Source organism: Heloderma suspectum, chromosome 3 (genome assembly GCF_057233095.1).
Source record: "Heloderma suspectum isolate Gila_16-S chromosome 3, 16-S_ref, whole genome shotgun sequence".
In the NCBI taxonomy this organism is placed as follows: domain Eukaryota; kingdom Metazoa; phylum Chordata; class Lepidosauria; order Squamata; family Helodermatidae; genus Heloderma; species Heloderma suspectum.
In genome coordinates, this window is record NC_139460.1 from 229,101,594 (window position 1) to 229,123,958 (window position 22,365).

The following is a 22,365-nucleotide window of genomic DNA, read 5'->3' on the forward strand; positions in this document are numbered from 1 at the left end:
CACAGCTTAAGAAACAAAAATAGGAATTTTTCAAAACTAGTTTTCATGTAGTATAGATATATATTTCTCTATATAGTATATAGATAAATGCAAAGTATTGTTTTCCATCTAATTTGAATGTTCTTTTTAAGATGCTGATGCTTTGAAGAGTAGTTACAAGTTAATCAAAACAGCTGATGAAGGAAAATCAGCCCTTGATTCATCTGAGAGTTTCTCTTCTGACTTGTATGTCTTGTGTGCAGAACAAGCACATCAGGTAACTGTGCATTAAGTTTTGTCAGTGGTAACATTTTCTCTGCTTTGTTTTTTGTAGATTGTAATCAAAAACTGAAATATGTTTAATTTTAGATGGGTTTCCCGGAAATGAGCAGTGACTGTCTACAAATGTATTTTAAAGGAAAACCTCCTGTTAACCAGTTTTTGGGCAGAGCGTACTTGTGCCAGAGCCAGTTATATACCCCTGTATCTACTGATAATTTGGTGAGCACATACCGTGAGTTTTGATACCGTTAAGACTATTATTTTTTAATGAATTGATGATCAGTTAAAGGCAAAATTAATGTTATATGGTAAACGTTATGGCTTGGATCCTAAGATGACTTAGAATCTACTGGGTTGCGCCCTGGGTACATGTAAGCCCCTGAACTTGGAGGCTTACGAATATCCTGTGCAGAGAAGGGGGTGCCTTGTGCCTCCTGGGCTGCGTTTTAGCTAGACAGGCGATTTTGCCTGTCTAGTGGAGGCTTTGGGGAGGAGGCTGAGGCAGCGATAACAATAGGGGTAAGCCAGCCGCCCCAGACTCTTCTCTTCCCCACCCCTAGGAATGTCTCCTTTCCCTTGTCTCCGCACTCCATTTACCAGGCACAGAGAGGCAGCCGGTGTGGCTCTCTCCACGCCAGCGGGGGGCGGGGGGGGCGTGGTTTCCTGGCTCTGAGCTTGGAGCCATGTCTAAGACCAGAGCCAGGTAACCGAAAAATCCTATGTCCCCCAGCCGCTGCCCAGGGGACATATAATTGCTTTATTAACTTAAGAACATTAGAGGAAGGAAAGTTTCCTCCCCTCTGCAGCCAGCTGTGCCCCCTCTGCTTGTTTAAGTGGTATTTATTATTTATTAATATAAATATTAATTTAATAAATGTAGCTGAATAATCATCAGTTAAGCAACTCAAACTCTGAGTCATATAATATGCATGTATTATAAGAATATATAAATATGCATGCATACACTTTCAAAATAATAGTAATTTGTCTGTACATGTTTATTTTTGAAATTAGAGTATATAGAAATTGTGAGTTGTACTAAGTAAATAATAAGTGGTATGTAAGTATTAAAAGTGCGAAAGATACATCTTTTTTTATAAATAAATAAACAATAAAGGTTTTTCTTCATTCCCAAGTTTTATTTATTTATTTATTAAATTTATTAATCGTCCATCTGACTGGTCACCCAGCCACTCTGGGCGATGTACAACATATAAAAAAACAGTTTAAAACAATAAAATTCTACAATAGAAACATTTTCTAAAATACCCTAACGCACCCCAAATGCCTGCCTGAACAACCACGTTTTTAATGCACGGTGGAAGCTCATTAAAGAGGGGGCATGACGGAGTTCCTTAGGGAGGGAGTTCCACAGAGTGGGGGCCACCACAGAAAAGGCCCTCTCCCTCGTCCCCACCATTCTAGCTGTCCTGGCTGATGGGACAGAGAGAAGGCCATCCGAGACTGATCTTGTTAAGCGGCCTGTTTGGTGTTGCTGGAGGCGCTCCTTAAGATAAGCTGGGCCGGAATCATATAGGGTTTTAAAGGTCAAAAACAACACCTTGAATTTGGCCCGGAAAACAACTGGTAACCAGTGCAACTCCTTCAGCACTGGAGTGATGTGATCTTGCCAGTGGCTGCCTTTAATCAGGCGAGCTGCCGCGTTTTGCACCAGCTGCAGCTTCCGAACCATCTTCAAGGGTAACCCCACATAGAGTGCATTACAGTAGTCTAAACGAGAGGAGACCAGGGCATGTACTACTGATGGGAGCAGATGGTCAGGAAGGAAGGGGCACAGCCGCCGTATCAGATGGAGTTGATACAGCGCCGTCCGGCTCACAGCTGACACCTGAGCTTCCATGGACAGCTGGGAGTCCAAAATGCCCCCAGGCTGCGGACCTGGTCTTTCAAGGGTAGCCATACCCCATTCAACACCAGGTTAACATCCCCCAGCCTCCTCTTGTCTCCCACCAAAAGTACCTGGGTCTTGTCAGGGTTCAGCTTCAGCTTATTCCTCCCCATCCAGCCACTGTCCGTCTCCAGACATTTGGACTGGGATTCTACGGCCAACTTTGGTGAAGATTTGAACGAGAGGTAGAGCTGCGTGTCATCCGCATACTGATGACATTGCACCCCAAACCTCCTGATGATAGCCCCCAGCAGCTTCACATAGATGTTAAATAGCATCGGGGAGAAGATGGAACCCTGTGGCACCCCACAAGTGAGCGGTCAAGGGTCCGAAACCTCCTCTCCCAGTGCTACCTTCTGGTACCTGCCAGAGAGGAAGGACCGGAACCACCGCAATACGGTGTCTCCAATGCCCAACCCCTCCAGGCAGTCCAGGAGGATACCGTGGTCAATGGTATCAAAAGCCGCTGCTGAGAGGTCGAGGAGAACAAGGAAGGAGCATTCGCCCCTATCCAGAGCCCTCCTCATATCATCCACCAAGGTGACCAAGGCCGTTTCTGTCCCATGCCCAAGCCTGAAGCCCGACTGAAATGGGTCTAGATAATGGCTTCTTCCAAGTGTGCCTTCAACTGCATCGCCACCACCCGCTCAATCACCTTGCCCAAAAATGGCAGATTTGAGACTGGGCGAAAGTTGTAAAGTTGAAAGTTAAATATTATTTATTATATTTTAGGAACAATTTGAAAAATTCATTATAAACTTGCTGAAGGTAATAGACTTTGCATTAGATGATTCAAGGTAAGACATTTATAACTCATGTCCATTTTTGTCACTTTTGAAAATCATCTCCCTGACTCCATTGCATAATTTCTGAAACAACCATTGTACTTGACAAGATAAATAAATATTAAGTCACAGCACAGAAATACATAGTAATTTTATTAGAGTTTTCATCTATTCACCCAAAATGGCTATCAGGGTAGCTGCTGTTTTTGTACAGAATGGGTGTGTTGCAGCAACACAATCAAGTAGGACCCATCTTCCAGAACTTCATATCAGAATGTATTTACTAGTCTTTGTTTTTATTCACATATAGTAGTTTGTGCCTGTAGGATACAAATGTGTAGGAAGAGCCAGGATTCCTGTCATTTGAAAATGGCAAAATTTCAGAGCTGAGTGAAAATACAGCCACACCTGAAGCAGCAGCAATATTAATGCCTGAAGAGTGGACATTTTCCATCATTGTTCCCATCTACAGAGTCTTAATAAGTCACCACTGCCATTAAAAACAAAATCTTGTGTTTATTATGTATTGATTTTTACTTATTGTCAGCAGAGAAGGAGGCCTGTTATCAGGCAGAAAAGTGGGTTACAAATATATAGATATGGAAGACAGAGATAGTGGGAAAACCAGGTTAACCACTGGTGATTAATTGCTTTGGCAGATAAAGTCCAAAATGTGAAAGGTGCCTTGATGTGCTTTTGTCTCTAGTCTAGTAAGGCAGGGAGCAAGCATCAGTGTAGTGTAGGAGACATAAACAGAAGTGCAGGCCCGACTCTGTCTTAGTGGTGGGCAACTTCAGGGGGCCAGGGGCCATTTTTGCCCCCCCCCCCGACTGTTCCACAGGCCACACTCTTGCCATCACCAGCCTGCTGAATTTGGTGACAGCAACCCCCGCCCCAAATTTGCCGTCGGTTTTTGTGGGCAGACTGGTACAGAAGCCTAAAATGGCCAAGTGTAACTTGTTTTTGCCACTGCACATTTCAGCAGTACAGGGTGGAGGGCAGCGCAAGCTACATGTGCCCTGGGGCTGCATGTTGCCCACCCCTGCTCTGTGTCGTAGTCAGGCCCCCTTGTTCTTTTCAAGTGTATTACTTATGGCTCGTATACCTCAGGTTGACTACCCATGAAATAGATCATGCTATGAGGTTGCGGGGACAAGGCTTGAAAGAGTAAAGCCCAGAGTCCATTTCTTGCCTCTTTTTGTTGAAAACAATTTATCTTAATGTGTACTCTTTTTATTCCAGATACTATTTTTTGATATATAATGCTTCAGTTATTTACTGGAAGTTTGTAAGGCCGTTTTTTAAGCCTGGGTTCCGCCACTTTCTTATTCCAAGCCTCTCTCAGATTGTGCCTGCATTGAAACATCCAACTGAGGAAGACAAGGACTGGACAGCAGAACTCATGATGTAAGCTGACTTGCTTTTTATGGAAAGGATTGTTCTGTGGTATGTGTTTGTCATTTGTTCGCTATGGTGCCTTGGTGCTTCTATGCATTCTTAACAGTTCCCTCAACAGAAAAATTGACTGTTCCAAAACAATCCAGAATCTTTTGGCTAAATGAGAACGTTGCCTCCCCTGTGTTCTTTCCCCTTGTCAATTACTCTTACTACTTTTGTTAGCCCATCTCAGCAGTCCATTATATTGCAGATTATTATAACTCATTACATATTTTCAAACTGCAAAAGATTTCTGGCTGCTGCTTTTCCTTTCTTCCATATATCTAATCACAGCATTCCTTACTTTTTTCTTTACACACACCTGCTCTGGACTGGCAGAGATGCCAACTGCACAGTGAACACCTTGTTCTTGTCATTTTTCATTGAACTAAATGGATCAGACGTGTTAGTCTTTTATTGCCCATCAAATTACGAACTCTTTCAAATGAAGTGACTCAAAGACATGGCATTGACGGGGATAGCAATGTGATATTTTATTCTTTTATATTAATGATAGCTCTTCATAGGCTAAAAACATTTCCTCTGGGAGAAATAAAGAGAAAAGAATTGAAACTGGCCAAGAGATCCACTCAGTCAGATGTTGGCTCAAATTTTCTAGACATAATTCTGTCTGTAGTCATTCGACTCTCAGCCCTACTGTCAGCATTGATTGAACAAGGGTTAGCATTTACAAGTGATTATTGATATAATATTATACTGAAATAGCTTCAAGACTTAGAATCAGAAAGCAAGATGAAGTATTGAGGGACTTTGAGATGGCAAGAGGAGTACATCAGAACTGCTTGTTAGCTTTCTTGCTATTTTCTCTGAATGATGTTAGCCACAGATATAATGGTTTGAGTACAGATCTATCAAAGTGCTATTGAAAATTGAACTGCTATAGTCCTTTATGGAGAGCTGTACCATCTCAGTACATACCACTCAATCCTCCTAAAACAAGCTATATATAGTAACATGGTCTACACACATATTTTGCAGAAAGTGCTATAAATCATTAGGTGCTATAAAGGTTAGGAAACCTAACTTAATATAGGGGAAAATACACCCTTTTAATGTTAGCATAAAACCAAATTGGTGTTAAAGGGATTGTTGGGTACTGGGTGTTTGTTGGGTTGTTGTTGTTTTTTTCTTATCTAGTCAAACTATGAGCCAGGGCAAATTGGATGTGGTTATTGGGGAGATGTCAAGATTAAATATAGACATTTTGGGTGTTAGTGAACTGAAATGGACTGGAATGGGCCACTTCACATCAAATGACCACCAGATCTACTACTGTGGACAAGAGGACCACAGAAGAAATGGAGTAGCCTTCATAATTAATAATAAAGTGGCTAAAGCAGTGCTTGGATACAATCCAAAAAATGACAGAATGATCTCAATTCAAATTCAGGGTAAGCCATTTAACATCACAGTGATCCAAATATACGCCCCAACCACAGATGCTGAAGAAGCAAATCAGTTCTATGAGGATCTGCAGCACCTACTGGATAGTACGCCAAAAAAAGATGTTATTTTCATTACAGGAGACTGGGATGCTAAGGTGGGTAGTCAAACGACACCTGGAATTACAGGCAAGCATGGTCTGGGAGAACAAAATGAAGCAGGACATAGGCTGATAGAATTTTGCCAAGACAACTCACTGTGCATAACAAACACTCTCTTCCAGCAACCTAAGAGACGACTTTATACATGGACTTCACCAGACGGTCGACACCGAAATCAGATTGACTACATCCTTTGTAGCCAAAGGTGGTGGACATCTATGCAGTCGGTAAAAACAAGACCTGGAGCTGATTGTAGTTCAGATCACGAACTTCTTATTGCACAATTTAGAATCAGACTAAAGAGACTAGGGAAGACCCACAGATCAGTTAGATATGAGCTCACGAATATTCCTCATGAATATGCAGTGGAGGTGAAGAATAGATTTAAGGGACTAGATTTAGTAGATAGGGTCCCGGAAGAACTATGGACAGAAGTTCGCAACATTGTTCAGGAGGCAGCAACAAAAAATGTCCCAAAGAAAAAGAAAACCGAGAAGGCAAGATGGCTGTCTGCTGAGACACTGGAAGCAGCCCAAGAAAGAAGGAAAGCAAAAGGCAACAGTGATAGGGGGAGATATGCCCAATTAAATGCAGAATTCCAGAGGTTAGCCAGAAGAGATAAGGAATTATTTTTAAGCAATGCGCGGAAGCGGAAGAAGATAATAGAATAGGAAGTACAAGAGACCTCTTCCAGAAAATTAGAAACATCGGAGGCAAATTCCAGGCAAAAATGGGTATGATCCAAAACAAAGATGGCAAGGACCTAACAGAAGCAGAAGAGATCAAGAAAAGGTGGTAAAAATATACGGAAGATCTGTATAGGAAGGATAATAATATCGGGGATAGATTTGACGGTGTGGTCAGTGAGCTAGAACCAGACATCCTGAAGAGTGACGTTGAATGGGCCTTAAGAAGCACTGCTAATAACAAGGCAGCAGGAGATGACGGTATCCCAGCTGAACTGTTTAAAATCTTGCAAGATGATGCTGTCAAGGTGATGCATGCCATATGCCAGCAAATTTGGAAAACACAAGAATGGCCAACAGATGGGGAAAAATCAACTTATATCCCCATACCAAAAAAGGGAAGCACCAAAGAATGTTCAAACTATCCAACAGTGGCACTTATTTCACATGCCAGTAAGGTAATGCTCAAGATCTTGCAAGGTAGACTTCAGCAATTCATGGAACGAGAATTGCCAGATGTACAAGCTGGGTTTTGAAAAGGCAGAGGAACTAGAGACCAAATTGCCAATATCCGCTGGATAATGGAGAAAGCCAGGGAGTTTCAGAAAAAATCTATTTCTGTTTTATTGACTATTCTAAAGCTTTTGACTGTGTGGATCATCACAAATTGTGGCAAGTTCTTGGTGGTATGGGGATACCAAGTCATCTTGTCTGCCTCCTGAGGAATCTGTATAATGACCAAGTAGCAACAGTAAGAACAGTCCATGGACCAACGGACTGGTTTAAGATTGGGAAAGGAGTACGGCAGGGTTGTATACTCTCACCCTACCTATTCAACCTGTACGCAGAACACATCATGCGACGTGCTGGGCTTGATGAAGCCAAGGCTAGAGTTAAAATCGCTGGAAGAAACATTAACAATCTCCGATATGCAGATGATACCACTTTGATGGCTGAAAGCGAGGAGGAGCTGAGGAACCTCATGACGAAGGTGAAAGAAGAAAGTGCAAAAACTGGGTTGCAGTTAAACCTAAAAAAAACCAAGATTATGGCAACCAGCTTGATTGAGAACTGGCAAATAGAGGGAGAAAACGTGGAGGCAGTGACAGACTTTGTCTTTCTAGGTGCAGAGATTACTGCAGATGCTTACTGCAGCCAAGAAATCAGAAGACGTTTACTTCTTGGGAGGAGAGCAATGACAAATCTTGATAAAATAGTGAGGAGCAGAGACATCACACTGACAACAAAGGTCCGCATAGTGAAAGCAATGGTATTCCCCGTAGTAACCTATGGCTGCGAGAGCTGGACCATAAGGAAGGCTGAGCGAAGGAAGATAGATGCTTTTGAACTGTGCTGGAGGAAAATTCTGAGAGTGCCTTGGACTGCAAGAAGATCAAACCAGTCCATCCTCCAGGAAATAAAGCCAGAATGCTCACCTGAGGGAATGATATTAAAGGCAAAACTGAAGTACTTTGGCCACATCATGAGAAGACAGGATACCCTGGAGAAGATGCTGATGCTAGGGAAAGTGGAAGGCAAAAGGAAGAGGGGCCGACCAAGGGCTAGATGGATGGATGATATTCTGGAGGTGACGGACTTGACCTTGGGGGAGCTGGGGGTGGCGACGGCCAACAGGAAGCTCTGGAATGGGCTTCGTGACCATGAAGTCACGAAGAGTTGGAAGCGACTGACCGAATAAACAACAACAGTCAAACTTTCAGTTGCTTATCTAGTCAAACTTCCCGTTTTCTAAAAGGGAAAACTGAAGATATGTTTGTATAACTTGACCATTGCAGCGTTGTCAAAATTTTGTCTAAAATGTTTTCTGAGGATGTACAACAGGTGCCCCAACTTTCTGGGCCTTTTGGCCCATTTGGAATTTTAAGAACATAAGAAGAACCTAGCTGGGTCAGACCAAGGGTCCATCTAACCCAGCATTCCGTTGACACAGTGGCTGACCAGCTGTCAAGTGGGAACCCACAAGCAGGACACAAGTGTCCTGGCACCACCATAAATTGGCTACTGGGGGATGGGGGGAGAATCACAAAAATATTGGGTGTGCCTTCTTCTGTGTGTGTGTGTCTCTCTCTTTCTCTGACCTTTCTCTCTCAAGCTCCTCCTTTCTTCCTTCCTTCCCCCTACACTCTCTCCCTGACTCTTCTTTTCATTCTTGTTCCCTCTGACTCCTACTTTCTCCCTCCCTGTTTTTCTCTCTCTTTCTCTCCCTTGAGCTCTTTCTTTTTCTTTCTTTCTCTCTGTCTCCCACCTATCCCCATGCAAGTGAATGGAGCAATTTCTCTGTCCTGTTGAAAATTGGCAGGGGGTGGGGGGAGAAGTCCATCCCCCCACACACCAAGGACATTGTTTCCCCAAGGATACTTGTTGGGGGTGGGCTTTGCTCCCCTTCCAGCCATCTTTTGATGTACAGTGTGCAGTGAATGGAAGAAGTGCTCCATTCAGTTGAATAGGGAGGGTAAAAGGCCCCATGCTGAAAATTGGCTGGAGGAGGGAAGAAGCCCACCCCTTGCCAAGGACTCTGTTGCCACAAAGGTCCTTGGCAGTAGGCTGGCTTCCACCCCTCTCCAGCCATTTTTTACCAGGGCATCTCCCCCCCCCCCCCCGGTCCATGAGTGAATGGAGAAATTGCTCCATTAATTTGCAGGGGCAAATATAGCTTCTCAAGCATCTCAGTCTGGCCCTTGTGGGTGCAATGGCACTCATGGGCACTGTGCTGGGGACTCCATATATACAAGAAAGGCAGGGTGAGGGGAACTAAAAGTAACCCTCAAAAAGGAAAAAAATACATTTTTCATAGGGCTGCAATTTTTCATCAATTAAAAAACTTTTTATTGGCTAAAAGCATGCCCCTGATTGATTGGATAACACTTAAAAAAATCATGGTTTTAATATATGATCTTATAAAACTGCTGATGGCAGGGACTAACAGCATTCATCCTATATGCCTCTTCTAAGATGATGCTTGCTGTAATACAGACATTCATCATCTAAAAAATAAAGTATGCTTTTCCCTACAATTTTTTAAAAATGTAAATGTATGCAGATGTAATCAATTCAAACTAGTATGATTGACTAAGATTACTTTAATTAGGTGACAGTTTGAAAAGGAGCCTGGAATGGAAGCTATAGGCTATACATGCAATAGATAAAGCAAAAGACACCACGATTTCTATGCATACATTTTGAAATATGTGTCAGGATTCCTTTAGCCCCACTTTATTTCAGGGCAGAAAACAAACACAGATGAGAGGCTTCAGTCTACAGCTTTTAATCTATTTCTTCATAGGGTCATACAGATGCAAATTCTCAGTGACTCTCAGTCTACAAAGGAATGCCTTCAGGGGAATTCAAAAGGAAGTTAAGAGAGTTGCCTGCCATTTGAAGAGGAAGGCAGTCTCACTAGCCTAACTTAAGGGGGGAGGTCCCTCTCTCTCTTGAGGCTTCTGAGCGCAGCTTCTCATGCAAGGCCAATTGGGAAGACCATCTAAGTTCCGCCCCTTCCTTCTCTCTCTTTGCTCTGCGCCTGCCCCTGGTGTCTATTAGATCAGACTCCCCAAACCCCGCCTCTTTCTGTTTGCTTTCTCTTACAGGGGTGTGTGAAGAGGAACCCTTATCCTCAGCCAGCTGGTTGTTTGTAACCTGAGAAGCCGGCCCAGTCATGTCTGGACTAGCCTGGGAAAACACCTCTCCCATGTCTGGTGGTTCTCCTTAAATATCTGAACTGGTTTCCCACTCCCTGCACTCAGAAACACCCCTAACAATATGAGTACCTTAATAAAATAATGGTTTTGTGTAGCTTTCAAATGAAATGTATAATGATTTCGTAATAATTGTCATTTATAAATATCATGCAGAATGGTGCTTACTATAAACATTATTTTTTTTTGCTTTACAGAGAGTTGATTGAATGTTTCCTGGATGCTTCCAGAATCGAAGAAGCCATAGATTTTTCATCCACTGCAGCAACATTCATTAAAGAAAGCGTTCCAGGGAAATATAAAAAACTATTTTCATTAATGGTAACTTTTGAAAACCTAATTAACAGCTTAAATCTTCACCCTGATGCTGCCATGATTCTACACTAAAAAATCTGGCTTCACCAGAACTCAGATTGTCATTTACAAATAACCCAATGTCATTTATAGCATCCATCTCACCTAAAGCCATCCCAAACAAATATTGGTAGTTTATATCTCATAATAAAATTGTTTTGTGCCTGAAGCAAAGTGAAAAATGGATTGCGTTACATCTATAAGACGTGCAATAAAATCAGACATACACCAAGTAGAGTATTGCATTACATGTCACAAAAGTGCAAAATCTAACTTGTCTTACTTGGAAGACATAACATTTCTATTTGAATATGCTAATTACACCACTGATATGTGTAGGCCAGGTCTTGACCAAACAACAGTTTATCCTAAGGTGTGTTTGTGGGGTTTTTCAGAAAATGTTTACTTTGATACATGGGTCCAGAGAGTCCTCAGAAGGACAACTAACAATGTATTGATCCAAGTTCGCATGATTAAACAACCCATGTAGAAATGTGCTAGGAGTTGTAGGACTTTTCTCTGTCTAAACATACAGAGGGTTGTGCCCTTATATTGTTAATCAAAATAGGAGTTGTAAGATTGCCTACTGCCTTGCTTAAAGTTGCTCTCTAATGGAAAACCTATTTAGCTTAAAAAGTGAGCTGAGCCCTCCTAGTTTTTAAACGTAGTATAAAGAGCTTGAGGTTACTCAAATTTCTAGAAAGCTTTGTGGAATTGTAAAGTCAAAAGTAAATCAGCAATTTAGAATTCTGTTGTAGTTTTTTGTCTTGTTGGTATTCCTTTTGCTTATTACATACATGTAGTGAAGGTAGCATGTCCCACTTAAGATGCAATGCTATGCATGTTTACACAGAAAAAAGCATTCCCCAGCTGGGAGTTGTAGGACTTTTTTCTGTCTAAACGTGCATAGGGTTATGCACTTGATGGTGGTTTAGTGCATGTCTCAGAAAAAGTAGGTGCTAAATCTGATAACTGAACTTGATGGATTGCATTGGAAGTATTGTTGAAGTATCAGATACGGTGTCTAATTTGGTTAGTGGATTTTAATAATAAGGTTGGTCTGTTCTTGTTCTTGTTCTTTTCTTTTAAAGTTTCTTTCTGCATGATCAGTCTTAGGGTAATGGGGAATGTATCTTGCATAACATCTCATGAAATTAAAAATGAAATATATACCTGACTTCCCGCAGCTGTAATAGTAATAAAGCTTTAAGATGAAGGCAAACTAGGTCATGTTTTATATGCTGCTCAAAGACACCTTTGAGAAAACCATCTCGGCAGTGGTCTTAAACTATCATACCAATTTAAAAATTGCTATTGAGTGGTATCTCTCAGATGAGCTATCAATCTTTGCTTTAATAACCACATAATAAATGAGTATTCTAGTACTCCTGCAGTCCATGGGAAAGGGAAGTTGAAAATAACAGAGTTAAACAAAAGGGTCTGTTTAAATAAAATGTTGATGTAAAACTGCATTGTGGGATAGGCAAAGTAAGAAGAAGAGAGATTGAATTAATTGTATTTTTTATTACGGAAGGGGAAAACTCTACAGACTGTTTAACATAGCAGATTATTTGGTAAGTTAATATTTTCATCAGTTGTTTAAGGCGCAATCCTGTGGATGTTTAGATAGAAAAAATTCCTACAACTCCCAGCATGGGGCACGCTAGGAGTTGTAGGACTTCTTTTGTCTATACATCTATAGGATTGCACCCTTAATGTTTATTTGCCAATGTCAGAATCCAGAACTGAGGTCACCTTAGTGGAGGGAACACTTGGGAAGCCCAGCTAGAGGGGCTCTTTGTGCATGTGCTGAAGCCTTTGCATCAGTATAGGAGTGGCTACACTTAATGTTCAAATCTGCTTTTTAAAACTGGAGAAGTTTCAGCTGTACATAATCTACAAATCCTGCAATGTCAGACACTGGCATCTTTTGTGAACTTAAAACTGTAGGAAAAATTTGAGAAGGATTTGAACCTTTCTCAGCTTTGGAATAGCTGATGGTATGTCTCTGTACTTTAAATACTGATATAGCTATTGTAATTGTTTATAGGTGCGTCACAAACTAGTGGACATTTCTCAAAAAGGAGATGAGCTTGAAAGCTCTCCCAGCCTGAACATTATTTATAAAATCCAAACAATCAAATTGTAAGTATTGGTTATTGCAGATGAGGATCTCAGCTATTTGAACTCTATGTCTAGAAGTTGGTTGGAATCCAGAGAGCCATGAGTAGAAGACAAAACTGCTACTAGTGCAGTTCATTGCACAGAGAAGAACAGAATAATTGCCATGTAGGATCATCCCCATCTCTCTCTCTCTCTCTCTCTCTCGGAGTTATATGCACATCCAGCAGCAGTGTCCTGGGTAGTTTGTTCCTCAGGTGCTGGTCTGCGGTAATTGCTTCTCACAGTCTTAAAGAGGATAATTTATTAGTGACATAATGTGTGCCCATATAGCTAGAGTGAAGACTGATTGTCACCTAGAGCAGAATTATGCACTCGGAGACATTCCTTATACCTCTTCTGTTTCTGAATTGAATTTGGCATTTCTCACTAAATTATTTCTTCTTAATTGAAATATAACTTTGTTTTTCTTGCCACTGCCAGATGTCTTAGTGGAAGACAAATGAAATGAACTTCTGATTTATTTTAGGTAATTTTATTTGGAATAATGATATACTCACAAATCCCACTTGTGACAGAAGGGAAAATACTGGCTGTTGGATAGATGTTTCAATTTTAAAAACTGTATTAATCATCCACTTGTAAAATAATTGCAGGCATTTAGATAAAAATGAGATTCCACAAGATGCTGCTACAGATTTGACGAATATATATGAACTTTTGAAAGGTTCTAAAAGGAAAATAAACCGTATTGAAAGGTAAGTTTTATATATTAGCAACACTCTGGAAGATCTTTTAAAAATGTCAGTATTTGTTATTTATATTGCATCCAGGCCAAAAAGATGAAGTTGACATAGTGTGTCCCATGCTATGTTAAAGATCTATTGTTCTATAGATCTGGTGTGATTTGTCCTTAGAGCACAATCCTTCCCATAGAAGCAAAGCTATTACTATAGGGCTCAATAAACCCCTCCCCTCTCTCTCTCCCTCATTGGCACATGAGAGATTATTACCCAGAATGAAATGCTTGTGTGCTTCCTCCCCGCTCTCCTGCCCCCTATGATGAGGGCCAATAAGCTGAGACTGAATCCTATAAGACAGAGATACTGTGGGTGGGCGACTCCTGCATCTGGGAATTAGGTAGATTATCTCTTCTGGATGGGATTGCCCTCCCCCTGAAGTATTAGATTCATAGTTTGGGGGTATTACTTGAACCATCTTTGTTACTGGAGGCTCAGGTGGACTTGGTGACTAGGAATGCCTTTTACCACCTTTGGTTGGTATGCCAGCTACAGCCATTCCTGGATAGGGATGGCCACAGTGATCCATACCTTGGTAACCTCAAGATCTGATGACTGCAATACACTCTTAGTGGGTCTTCCCTTGAGACTGGTCTGGAAACTGCAGCTAATGCAGATTTTGGCAGATTTTTGCTTAGAACTGTACTGGCTGCCAATATATTACAGGGTCAGATTGAAGGTGATCTTATTGATGTTTAAGGACCTAAATAACTTGGGACCGGGCTACCTGAGGGAGTACCTTCTCCCATATCAACCTGCCCATTCATTGAGATCTAGATCATGGCCTCCTTGTTCTTCTGTTGTCTGCATATGAACACCTGACAGCAACCAGGGAGACAGTCTTTTTCTGTTGTGGTGCCCCACGTTTGGAATTCTCTCCATCCTGCAGTGTGACAGGTGCCATCCTTGATGGTGTTTCACTGCCTGTTAAAAACCCATCTGTTTCCCCAAGCATTTGTTGATTTTCATACCTAGCTTATATATTTTTGTTGTCACGTTTATAATTTATTTTAATCGTTGTTTTAATAAAATGTTGACACCACCCTGTGATTTGGTAACGAGTAGCCATATATAAGTGGGCCGCGGTGGTTTAGTGGTTAAGACGCTGAACTGCAGACTGGAAGGTCGGCAGGACAGCAGTTCGAGACCCGAGTGCTGCGTGATGGAGTGAGCTCCCGTCTTCAGTCCCAGCTCCTGCCAACCTAGCAGTTCGAAAGCAAGAAATTGCAAGTAGCTAAATAGGTACTGCTTCCGCGGGAAAGGTAACAGTGTTCCGTGCACCTCGGTGTTCAGTCATGCCAGCCACATGACCACGGAAGCGTCTTCAGACAGCGCTGGCTCTTCGACTTAGAAATGGAGATGAGCACCACACCCTAGAGTTGGACACGACTGGTTGGGGACACCTTTACCTTCCCCTTTTAGCCATATATAAATATTTTTAAATAAATAAAAATATGCTGTGACAAGTAGGTGTGCCACTTAGCAGGTGAAGAAAACTTGTGGATGACAGGGCTAGGGAGGGAACAAGCTGGAAAAGCTATGACTGCTTTCTCTCCAGCTGAACTTGAAAATATAAAGGAATGTATCCACAATCTGGGCTGGGAGGTGGCAAGGCCAAAAAGGACTGAAATATGTGGCCCAATAATCTCTGAGTCATCACTAGTATTATTCCATCATTCTGATTATATTTAAAAAAATAATTTCCAGATTTTACTCATGTTAGTGCCTGTTGTATTTACATCTTATAAGTGTAATACTAAGGGTGCAATCCTATCAATTGCACCTAGGCAAGGCAGGAGGAGCACCAGAGGTGATCTTTGCCTCCCCATCCTTCCGCCCTGCATTTTTTGCTAGGCGGGGTTTTTTGTCCATCTAGCTGGGGCGCTTCAGAAGGGGAGGGTAAGAAGCTGGAGAGGCCTCAGGATAGTTTGTATCCTGGCCTCTCCACTCTCCTCCCCTCCTTGCCCATCAAAATGCCCCCTTTCCCCCCTCTCTGAGGTCACTTTTCTGACCTCAGAGAGCAGCCAGCGTAGTTCTTTCCATGCTGGCTGCGAGGAGGCAAGGGGCTGTCAGTTCTCTGACTACCCCTTCCAAGGTCAGAGCGCTGTCTCCAACCTCAAAGTAATCCCGTGGCCCTTCAGACATTGTTTAGGGGCTATAGGATTGCTCCCTAAGTAAGCAGTATTGGTTACTACAGCTGCAGTCTTGTTCCCATGTACGTGTCAATTAACTGTAATTGAAATTTCTTCTGAATAAACCAGCATAGGATTGCACTGTGAGTCTGTTGCATATAAAATTAATTGCCAAGACCAGTTTTATTCTTATTGGTTCTGTTTTCTACTTTGCAGAATTTCTTTGCTGCTGGAATTGGCTCGACTTTCTTTGAAACTGAATTGTATACCTATTGCATGTTCATGTATAAATGACTTGAAGAACTGTAAGATTAGCGTGAGTGTTAGGAAATTCTTGGTTGAATTACTTCACTATGAAATCATTTTAATATAGAAAGGTTTCTTCCTTTTTTACTCTTGTATGAGTGTGAACTGATATACTGAACAAAAAAAAATAACTCCAGTCTTACTTACATAATGTTAGCTATTATCAGAGACAAGGGGAGTCATTGCTCGTAAAAACGATTGCAAATAGGAAGTAGGGGAATGTACAATTGAAAATGTAAAAGATTCTTATTATTGGTATGACCATACATTGTCATAATGAGAAAGTTGTGTAAGGGCTTGATTGGCCAAGTATTCCATTCTCCTTAGCTGGGTTAGTGAACCGGGTATAAATAATATAGTTAATTTTCAAAGAGCACAAAATTACAAGTTTTCCATCATATTCAGCCATGACAGCCAGAATTTCCCTATCTTTCCACAAAACCCTTGCCTGATTTGTGGAGGGTGGGGAGAGAGCGCCACTTATCCTTGTACATTTTTAACCTGTCCCCTTTGCACTGTTGGGATCAAGTGTTAAGTTGTATACATCAGCACAGTCAGCACAGTTTGCCATCACTCTACAACATCCATACAGATCAGAAGTTTTCCAAGGCTGCACTGATGCATCATGTTACAAGTGTAATATGAAAATATCTACTTGATGTATTGGCATGGCCATTTTGCATAATATAACCAAAACTTTCACTTTTGGTTAACAAAGAGTCTTATGGCATTTTATAGGTTGACGGGTTTATTGTAGCATAAGTTTTCATGGGCTAGCGTCCAGTTCATCAGATGCATGGAAGTTGGGAGATAAACACATACTTTATTTGGGAGATAAACACACACACACAGAGATATAGAAAAACTATGGACCAAATGGCCATGAAATGCTGAAATACAAAAAAGTATAGTCTGGCATTTCATGGCCTTTGAGTCCCATTTTCTTTTTATATCCATATTCATTGGTCAACCGACGATAGCACCATGCATCCGATGAAGTGGATACTAGTCCACAAAAACTTGTTCCATAATAAACCTCTTAGTCTTTAAGGTGCCATAAGCCTCTTCGTTGTTTTGCTGCATCAGACTAACTCAGCTATCCCTCTGAAATCTGCATGATAATATGTAAGAGTGTTTGCAGCACCCTACATTTACAGGCACAAATGCACAATGTTATAAGGAAATATCTGAAAGCGTCAGAGATTAATCATGAATATTTTAATTCCTTGGTGAAAATATGTTTATATTACTAGGATCCAGGGAAAGAGATTGAATTAGACTGCTTGGAATGTGACTGTGAAGTCCAGAAACTTGGGCCTAAAATTGAAACTTATGGTAAAAGTGTTGTTGAGGTATGTTTGCTCCTTAATTAGCACTACTTTGTAAAGAAGACTGCCCCCTCTGCCTTAGATTTGTGGTTTCTCTTTCCCTCTCTGTCATTTTATGAAGCATGAAACTTAGCCACAGAATTTCATTCTAAGAAAGGAAAATATTACCCTAGTTGGAGCTAGCTAAAGAGAGTGGTCTGCTGATTGAAGAATCAATTACTGTTCGAAGTGGGGTTAACAAGAGAAGATTCGATAGGCCAGTAGTTATGACTCTAATAAGCAGTATGTGACTATTCCAATAAAAAGACACAAACTCTGTAAGGGAAAAGAGTTAGGGTCTTCAAGAGCACTGGATGCATGCTATCCAGATTATCAGGTATCTCAGGGACTAGGTTCAGAAACATTATATGTTTTTGTAATCAATGCAAAGTATTTTTTTACTCTTGTAGGCTCAACTAAAAGTAATACAGAAACTTGAGCTAATTTTGAATCGTGCGATTCGGGTACGAGACCCTAATGTTATTCAGGCAGTGTGCGCTACCCTGTGGAATATCTGCTTACCACTGCTGCAGCACAACTTGCAACAGCATGTACGGAAACCATTGTTGGCTATTGCTGAAGTCCTAGAGAAGATTGACAGGTAAATTGGTTTGGGTATGAACCCCAATTTGTTGTTTTAGAGATCTGATAACCTTTGCATGAACATGTGTTGAACTAAGGAACTACTCTATGTTAAGTCAGACCATGGTCCATCAAGCCTAATACTGTCTATTCGGATTGGCAGTAGCTCTCTGAAATCTCAGGCAGATGTTTTCCCCAGTCTTTATGTATGAGATCCTTTTAACCAGATGCCTGGATCACAGGCAAGTAAACTATGACTTTACCACTGAGCTATGGCCTGTCTGTATGCTAGCCTGCCTATGAATGACACTTTGGATCATTCACCTTAAAATAATATTTTTTTAGCATACATTATGTTATGTACACAAAACCTTTGAAAACTGTTCTGTTGATGTTCTTCAAGAAGCAGTTATACTAAACTGTGCTGATTTGCATGACTGTTTTGGCAGACTTAATGCAAATGGAAAAAAGGAAAGCATTCCGCTAAGAAGAAATTCTAATTGTAATACACACGCATTGCATAAAGAGAAAGCTTATAGTAGTTTTAACTGAAAATGCTTATGGTTGTGCATCCTAGCATGTTGATTTTATTACGTTGTCAAGTCCATATGGAAATTGCCCGCATTGAGGAAAAGGCGGAGAGAATAGAGGCTGCCATGGAACATTTGCAGAAAGCCATCTACCTTGATAACAATGGGCAATATCATGAATATCTTAAAATGGCTTTCCATCGGCTTAACTTAAACACAATGTTGTACAAGTCATTGGACCGTCTAGAAGATCAAGCAAGTTTGATGATTGAACAGGTAACTGCTGGATAACTTATTAGAGTATATCTATAATAATAATTATGCCTGATCATGTATATATTCAGATGTGATTTGGGTCACTAGTGGATTATTTATTCTTCAACCCAATGGGCCTTATTGAAAATATATACTGAAATAATGGATGGAGACCAATGCATATTTTAGGGGAATTAATTGACAATTTTATAAGCTTGACTGATGGGTATCCATAATCAGGAGGTGGACATCCTATCAGGAGGTGGACAGAGATACTGTGGGTGGGTGACTACTGTGTCCGGGAATTAGGTAGATTATCTCTCTTGGATGGGATTGCCCTCCCACTGAAGTATTACACTTCTGTAATAACTAATCCTTTTCTTTGTGTAGGCTAAAAAAGGAACATCAAAAGATAGTGTGAGAAAAAAACGGTCTCTGTTGGTGAATGCTGGCCTTGCACTAGCTCCTGAGGCATTTCAGATTGTCCTTGATAGTGAAAATGAAGCTAAAGGTAATATACGTTTTCTATGATGGCAAAACTGAGAACCTTGCTTCACCAATTTTTGTCTAACCTGAAGTACGGTTTTGTTTTCTGTGATTCTCCACAGAATGTGGAGGAATATAATGTTTTAAATTAAATTATGTATATGTCAGGGGTGCAATGTCTATGGCCTGGTTTGCACATAACGCTAAGCCATAGTATGGTTTGTTGAAATCTGGTTTTGTGTTGTGTCTGAATCCACAAATCCATGGTTTGTTTGCAAGGCTGTAAACCACAAATAAAATCCATGATTTGCAATTGGCTTACCAAGTCTGGCTTGTTTAAACCATGGCTTGTTGTGATGTCTGAACCCAGAACTGTGACTTATCCCTGGCTTGTTTGCACCCTGAAACAGAGGTGCCTAGCAAGAGCAGCCTGAAAATGAAACCACTCTGAAAGCTGGCAAAATGGGCAGGAGAGAAACAAATCAGATAGAAGGAAAACAACCCATGGTTTGTTTTTTCATCTGCAAAACAATTCATGGCTAAAGCAACAAATTATGGGTAGCATAAGCCATGGTTAGCATCATGTGTGAATGTAGCCTATGGGTGCTCCATTCACAGTGACCACTTTTTCCCTCTCTATCTGTGGCAGGTTCTTGCTTCCGGCAAACAGGTTGCGCAACTTGACCATTATGAGTACAAGTTGTAATTTTTCATGTGGCTGTCCAACTCACATCAAGAAGGTTTCTGGCAGAGTTGAAAATGGCAGTTTCATGGCTATTAATTTGAATGGCCTCTTTGCCTTAGCAGAAATCCACAGTGAGCTGAGAAAAAAGCATCCATGTTTATCAGTACACTGCTGGCCATGATTCATGCTACTCTTAGGTAGAAAGGACCTTTCTGGTTTTCTACCCACAAATCCTACTCAGGCTCATCTGTTGCAGAAGGAAGAGATGCATTCAGCATGATTACTTTATTTGATTTCCGAAACAAAAAACCAAAATAGTATGTAATTTTTTGTAGTCTATCACATGTTAATTTTGAGAGGTTTTCTTCTAGTCTGTGTTCAAAAGAACCTGAACAGTTACAAGCCATATTTTCTTCCTGCAGTACTACAAACCTAGCAATGTTTGAAGTTGTTCTTTTCAACCCTGTTAATATCTCCTTTAGCTATAAGAGTTCTGAGGCTCATAATCAAAGAGACCCCAAACAACCTAAAATGGGAAAAGGCACATGTGGTCAGTGTTGAGCTCCAGGGAAAGTGGGTAAGATGTGAATATAATAATCTTTACATCATCATCAGGGAAAGCTAGATAACTTTGAAACAATGTCAGGCAGTCCACTTGGGTGACAGATTTCAGAGGGAGTGCCATTTTCCTGCCTCCACCCTTCACTTCCATGTGTTATTGAACAAAACAGCTCTAGACCACAGTAAGGAGGGAGAGCACATTTTGATTTTTCTATGCAGGTGTGAAAATATCTTCAGACTGACATTACCCATCTTTTAACGTTGTGTTAAGGCTGTTTTCAAAATATTCCATGTACATTATTTTTGGTAATTCAAGGCTTGTTTCCTCAAGCCTTGAGAGATCAAAAGCTTTTCAGTAAACATTAATAGACTTTTTGCATAAATTAGAGATGAGCTTTAATTGAAGGAAACATTAGTTGCCAGTAAAATGCAGGTTCCCAAGAGTTGAAATAAAGTTGCTTTAAAATTTTACATCGCATAGCAGAACAGTCATTGGCTTTTTAAATAATCATCTTCCTTTTAAACAACAGAATTCCAGAGCTGGTGTATTGAACTAGTTATCTGCATGGTCACTAACCAATGGAGACTTACCTGAATTCTGTTGCTCTTTATATTCAGTTTGTGTGCTCTTGAATGTGGAGAGCCACTGCTGAGTTCAACAGCATGTCAGTTTGACGCAATTTGTCTGAATGAATCTCATTGAAACCAACGTATCTTTTCCATATGGAAGTGTTTGTTTTTTGCCATTCTAAGCCCAGATACAGTCCAGTCCTTTGGTCTTCTAGAGTTTCTTTTTGTTAGCCTTGAATTATTCTTAACGAATAGCAAAAGATGACTGCAGATGAAACAGAGGAAATCAGCACATTGGGCCAATTTGCATGTAACCCACAATTAATTAACCCATGATTTGTCATGCATGAGTGGGACTAAGTGAGCGCACTGCCTCCTGTGCGCTCTTCACTTCCGCTTTTAATCAGCTACCTACAATCACCTGGGTTGTAGGTTGTGAGCATGACATGCGAACTTGGAACACTGGGTTGTTTAGGGGCTAAACAACCCAGTGTTTAACCCAACAATAAACCATGGGAGTGCAACCTGGTGTGAAACGGGTCATTGTTAAAATCGGTTCCTGCCTCCTTAAATTCCTTGTGCTACTCCTTCCAGAAAAGCTGGAAAAATTTGCTAGAGTAGTTCCTTTTTCTGTTATTTATTTATTTACATGCTGTACAAAAAGAGAGATTAGATTTTCTTATGAAAATTCAGTGAAAAACTACAGTACAATACTGTACTGGTTAGACAACAATTTAAATAATATTCTGAATATACATCATGACAAATTAATGAATAGCAAAGGGCTTAAGCTGCAGTTCTGGTCAACCTATGTCCTGGATGGGCAGAATTGCTACAAATAAAATGAATGTGCTGCCTTTTATGTTATTTTTTATTTATGAACATACTAGAAACATTGATAGAAACATTAATTAAAATGCACGGCAAATACTTATTTCAAGATAGGTTTGGAATGGAAAACACCTAACTATAGCTCATAAAGTGTTGTGTAAAGAAGAGGATAAAGGTGGTATGAGCTTACCAGATGTGAAGCTTTATTATAATGCATCCATGCTGGCTTCAGTGAGTGAATGGCTTTCTTCAGGGAAAGATATTGAGGCTGAACAGAAGGTGCTAAATCAAAATTTATTTAGTTTGGTGTGGTTTGAGGAGAGATCCTGGAGATCTAAATTGTGTAAACTTAAACCAGTTCAAGTTTAGGACAGTCAGGACTGTGCATGTCCAGGGGTCATGGAATGCTGACTGACTCTGAGGAAA

The 22,365-nt window shown here is 40.8% G+C and overlaps 1 protein-coding gene across 1 annotated transcript in view; it reads left to right on the forward strand.

Annotated features, from left to right (window-relative positions):
- CFAP46 (cilia and flagella associated protein 46) overlaps window positions 1–22,365 on the forward strand; it is a 132,491-nt gene that overhangs the window by 3,939 nt on the left and 106,187 nt on the right. The window contains exons 3-14 of the mRNA XM_084841931.1: window positions 132–256; window positions 349–480; window positions 2,903–2,967; window positions 4,198–4,362; window positions 10,557–10,680; window positions 12,764–12,858; window positions 13,491–13,592; window positions 15,983–16,082; window positions 17,326–17,424; window positions 17,850–18,040; window positions 18,599–18,827; window positions 19,197–19,317. Coding sequence (XP_084698057.1) covers window positions 132–256; window positions 349–480; window positions 2,903–2,967; window positions 4,198–4,362; window positions 10,557–10,680; window positions 12,764–12,858; window positions 13,491–13,592; window positions 15,983–16,082; window positions 17,326–17,424; window positions 17,850–18,040; window positions 18,599–18,827; window positions 19,197–19,317 — 1,548 coding nt within the window. The remainder of the gene's footprint in view (window positions 1–131; window positions 257–348; window positions 481–2,902; window positions 2,968–4,197; window positions 4,363–10,556; window positions 10,681–12,763; window positions 12,859–13,490; window positions 13,593–15,982; window positions 16,083–17,325; window positions 17,425–17,849; window positions 18,041–18,598; window positions 18,828–19,196; window positions 19,318–22,365) is intronic.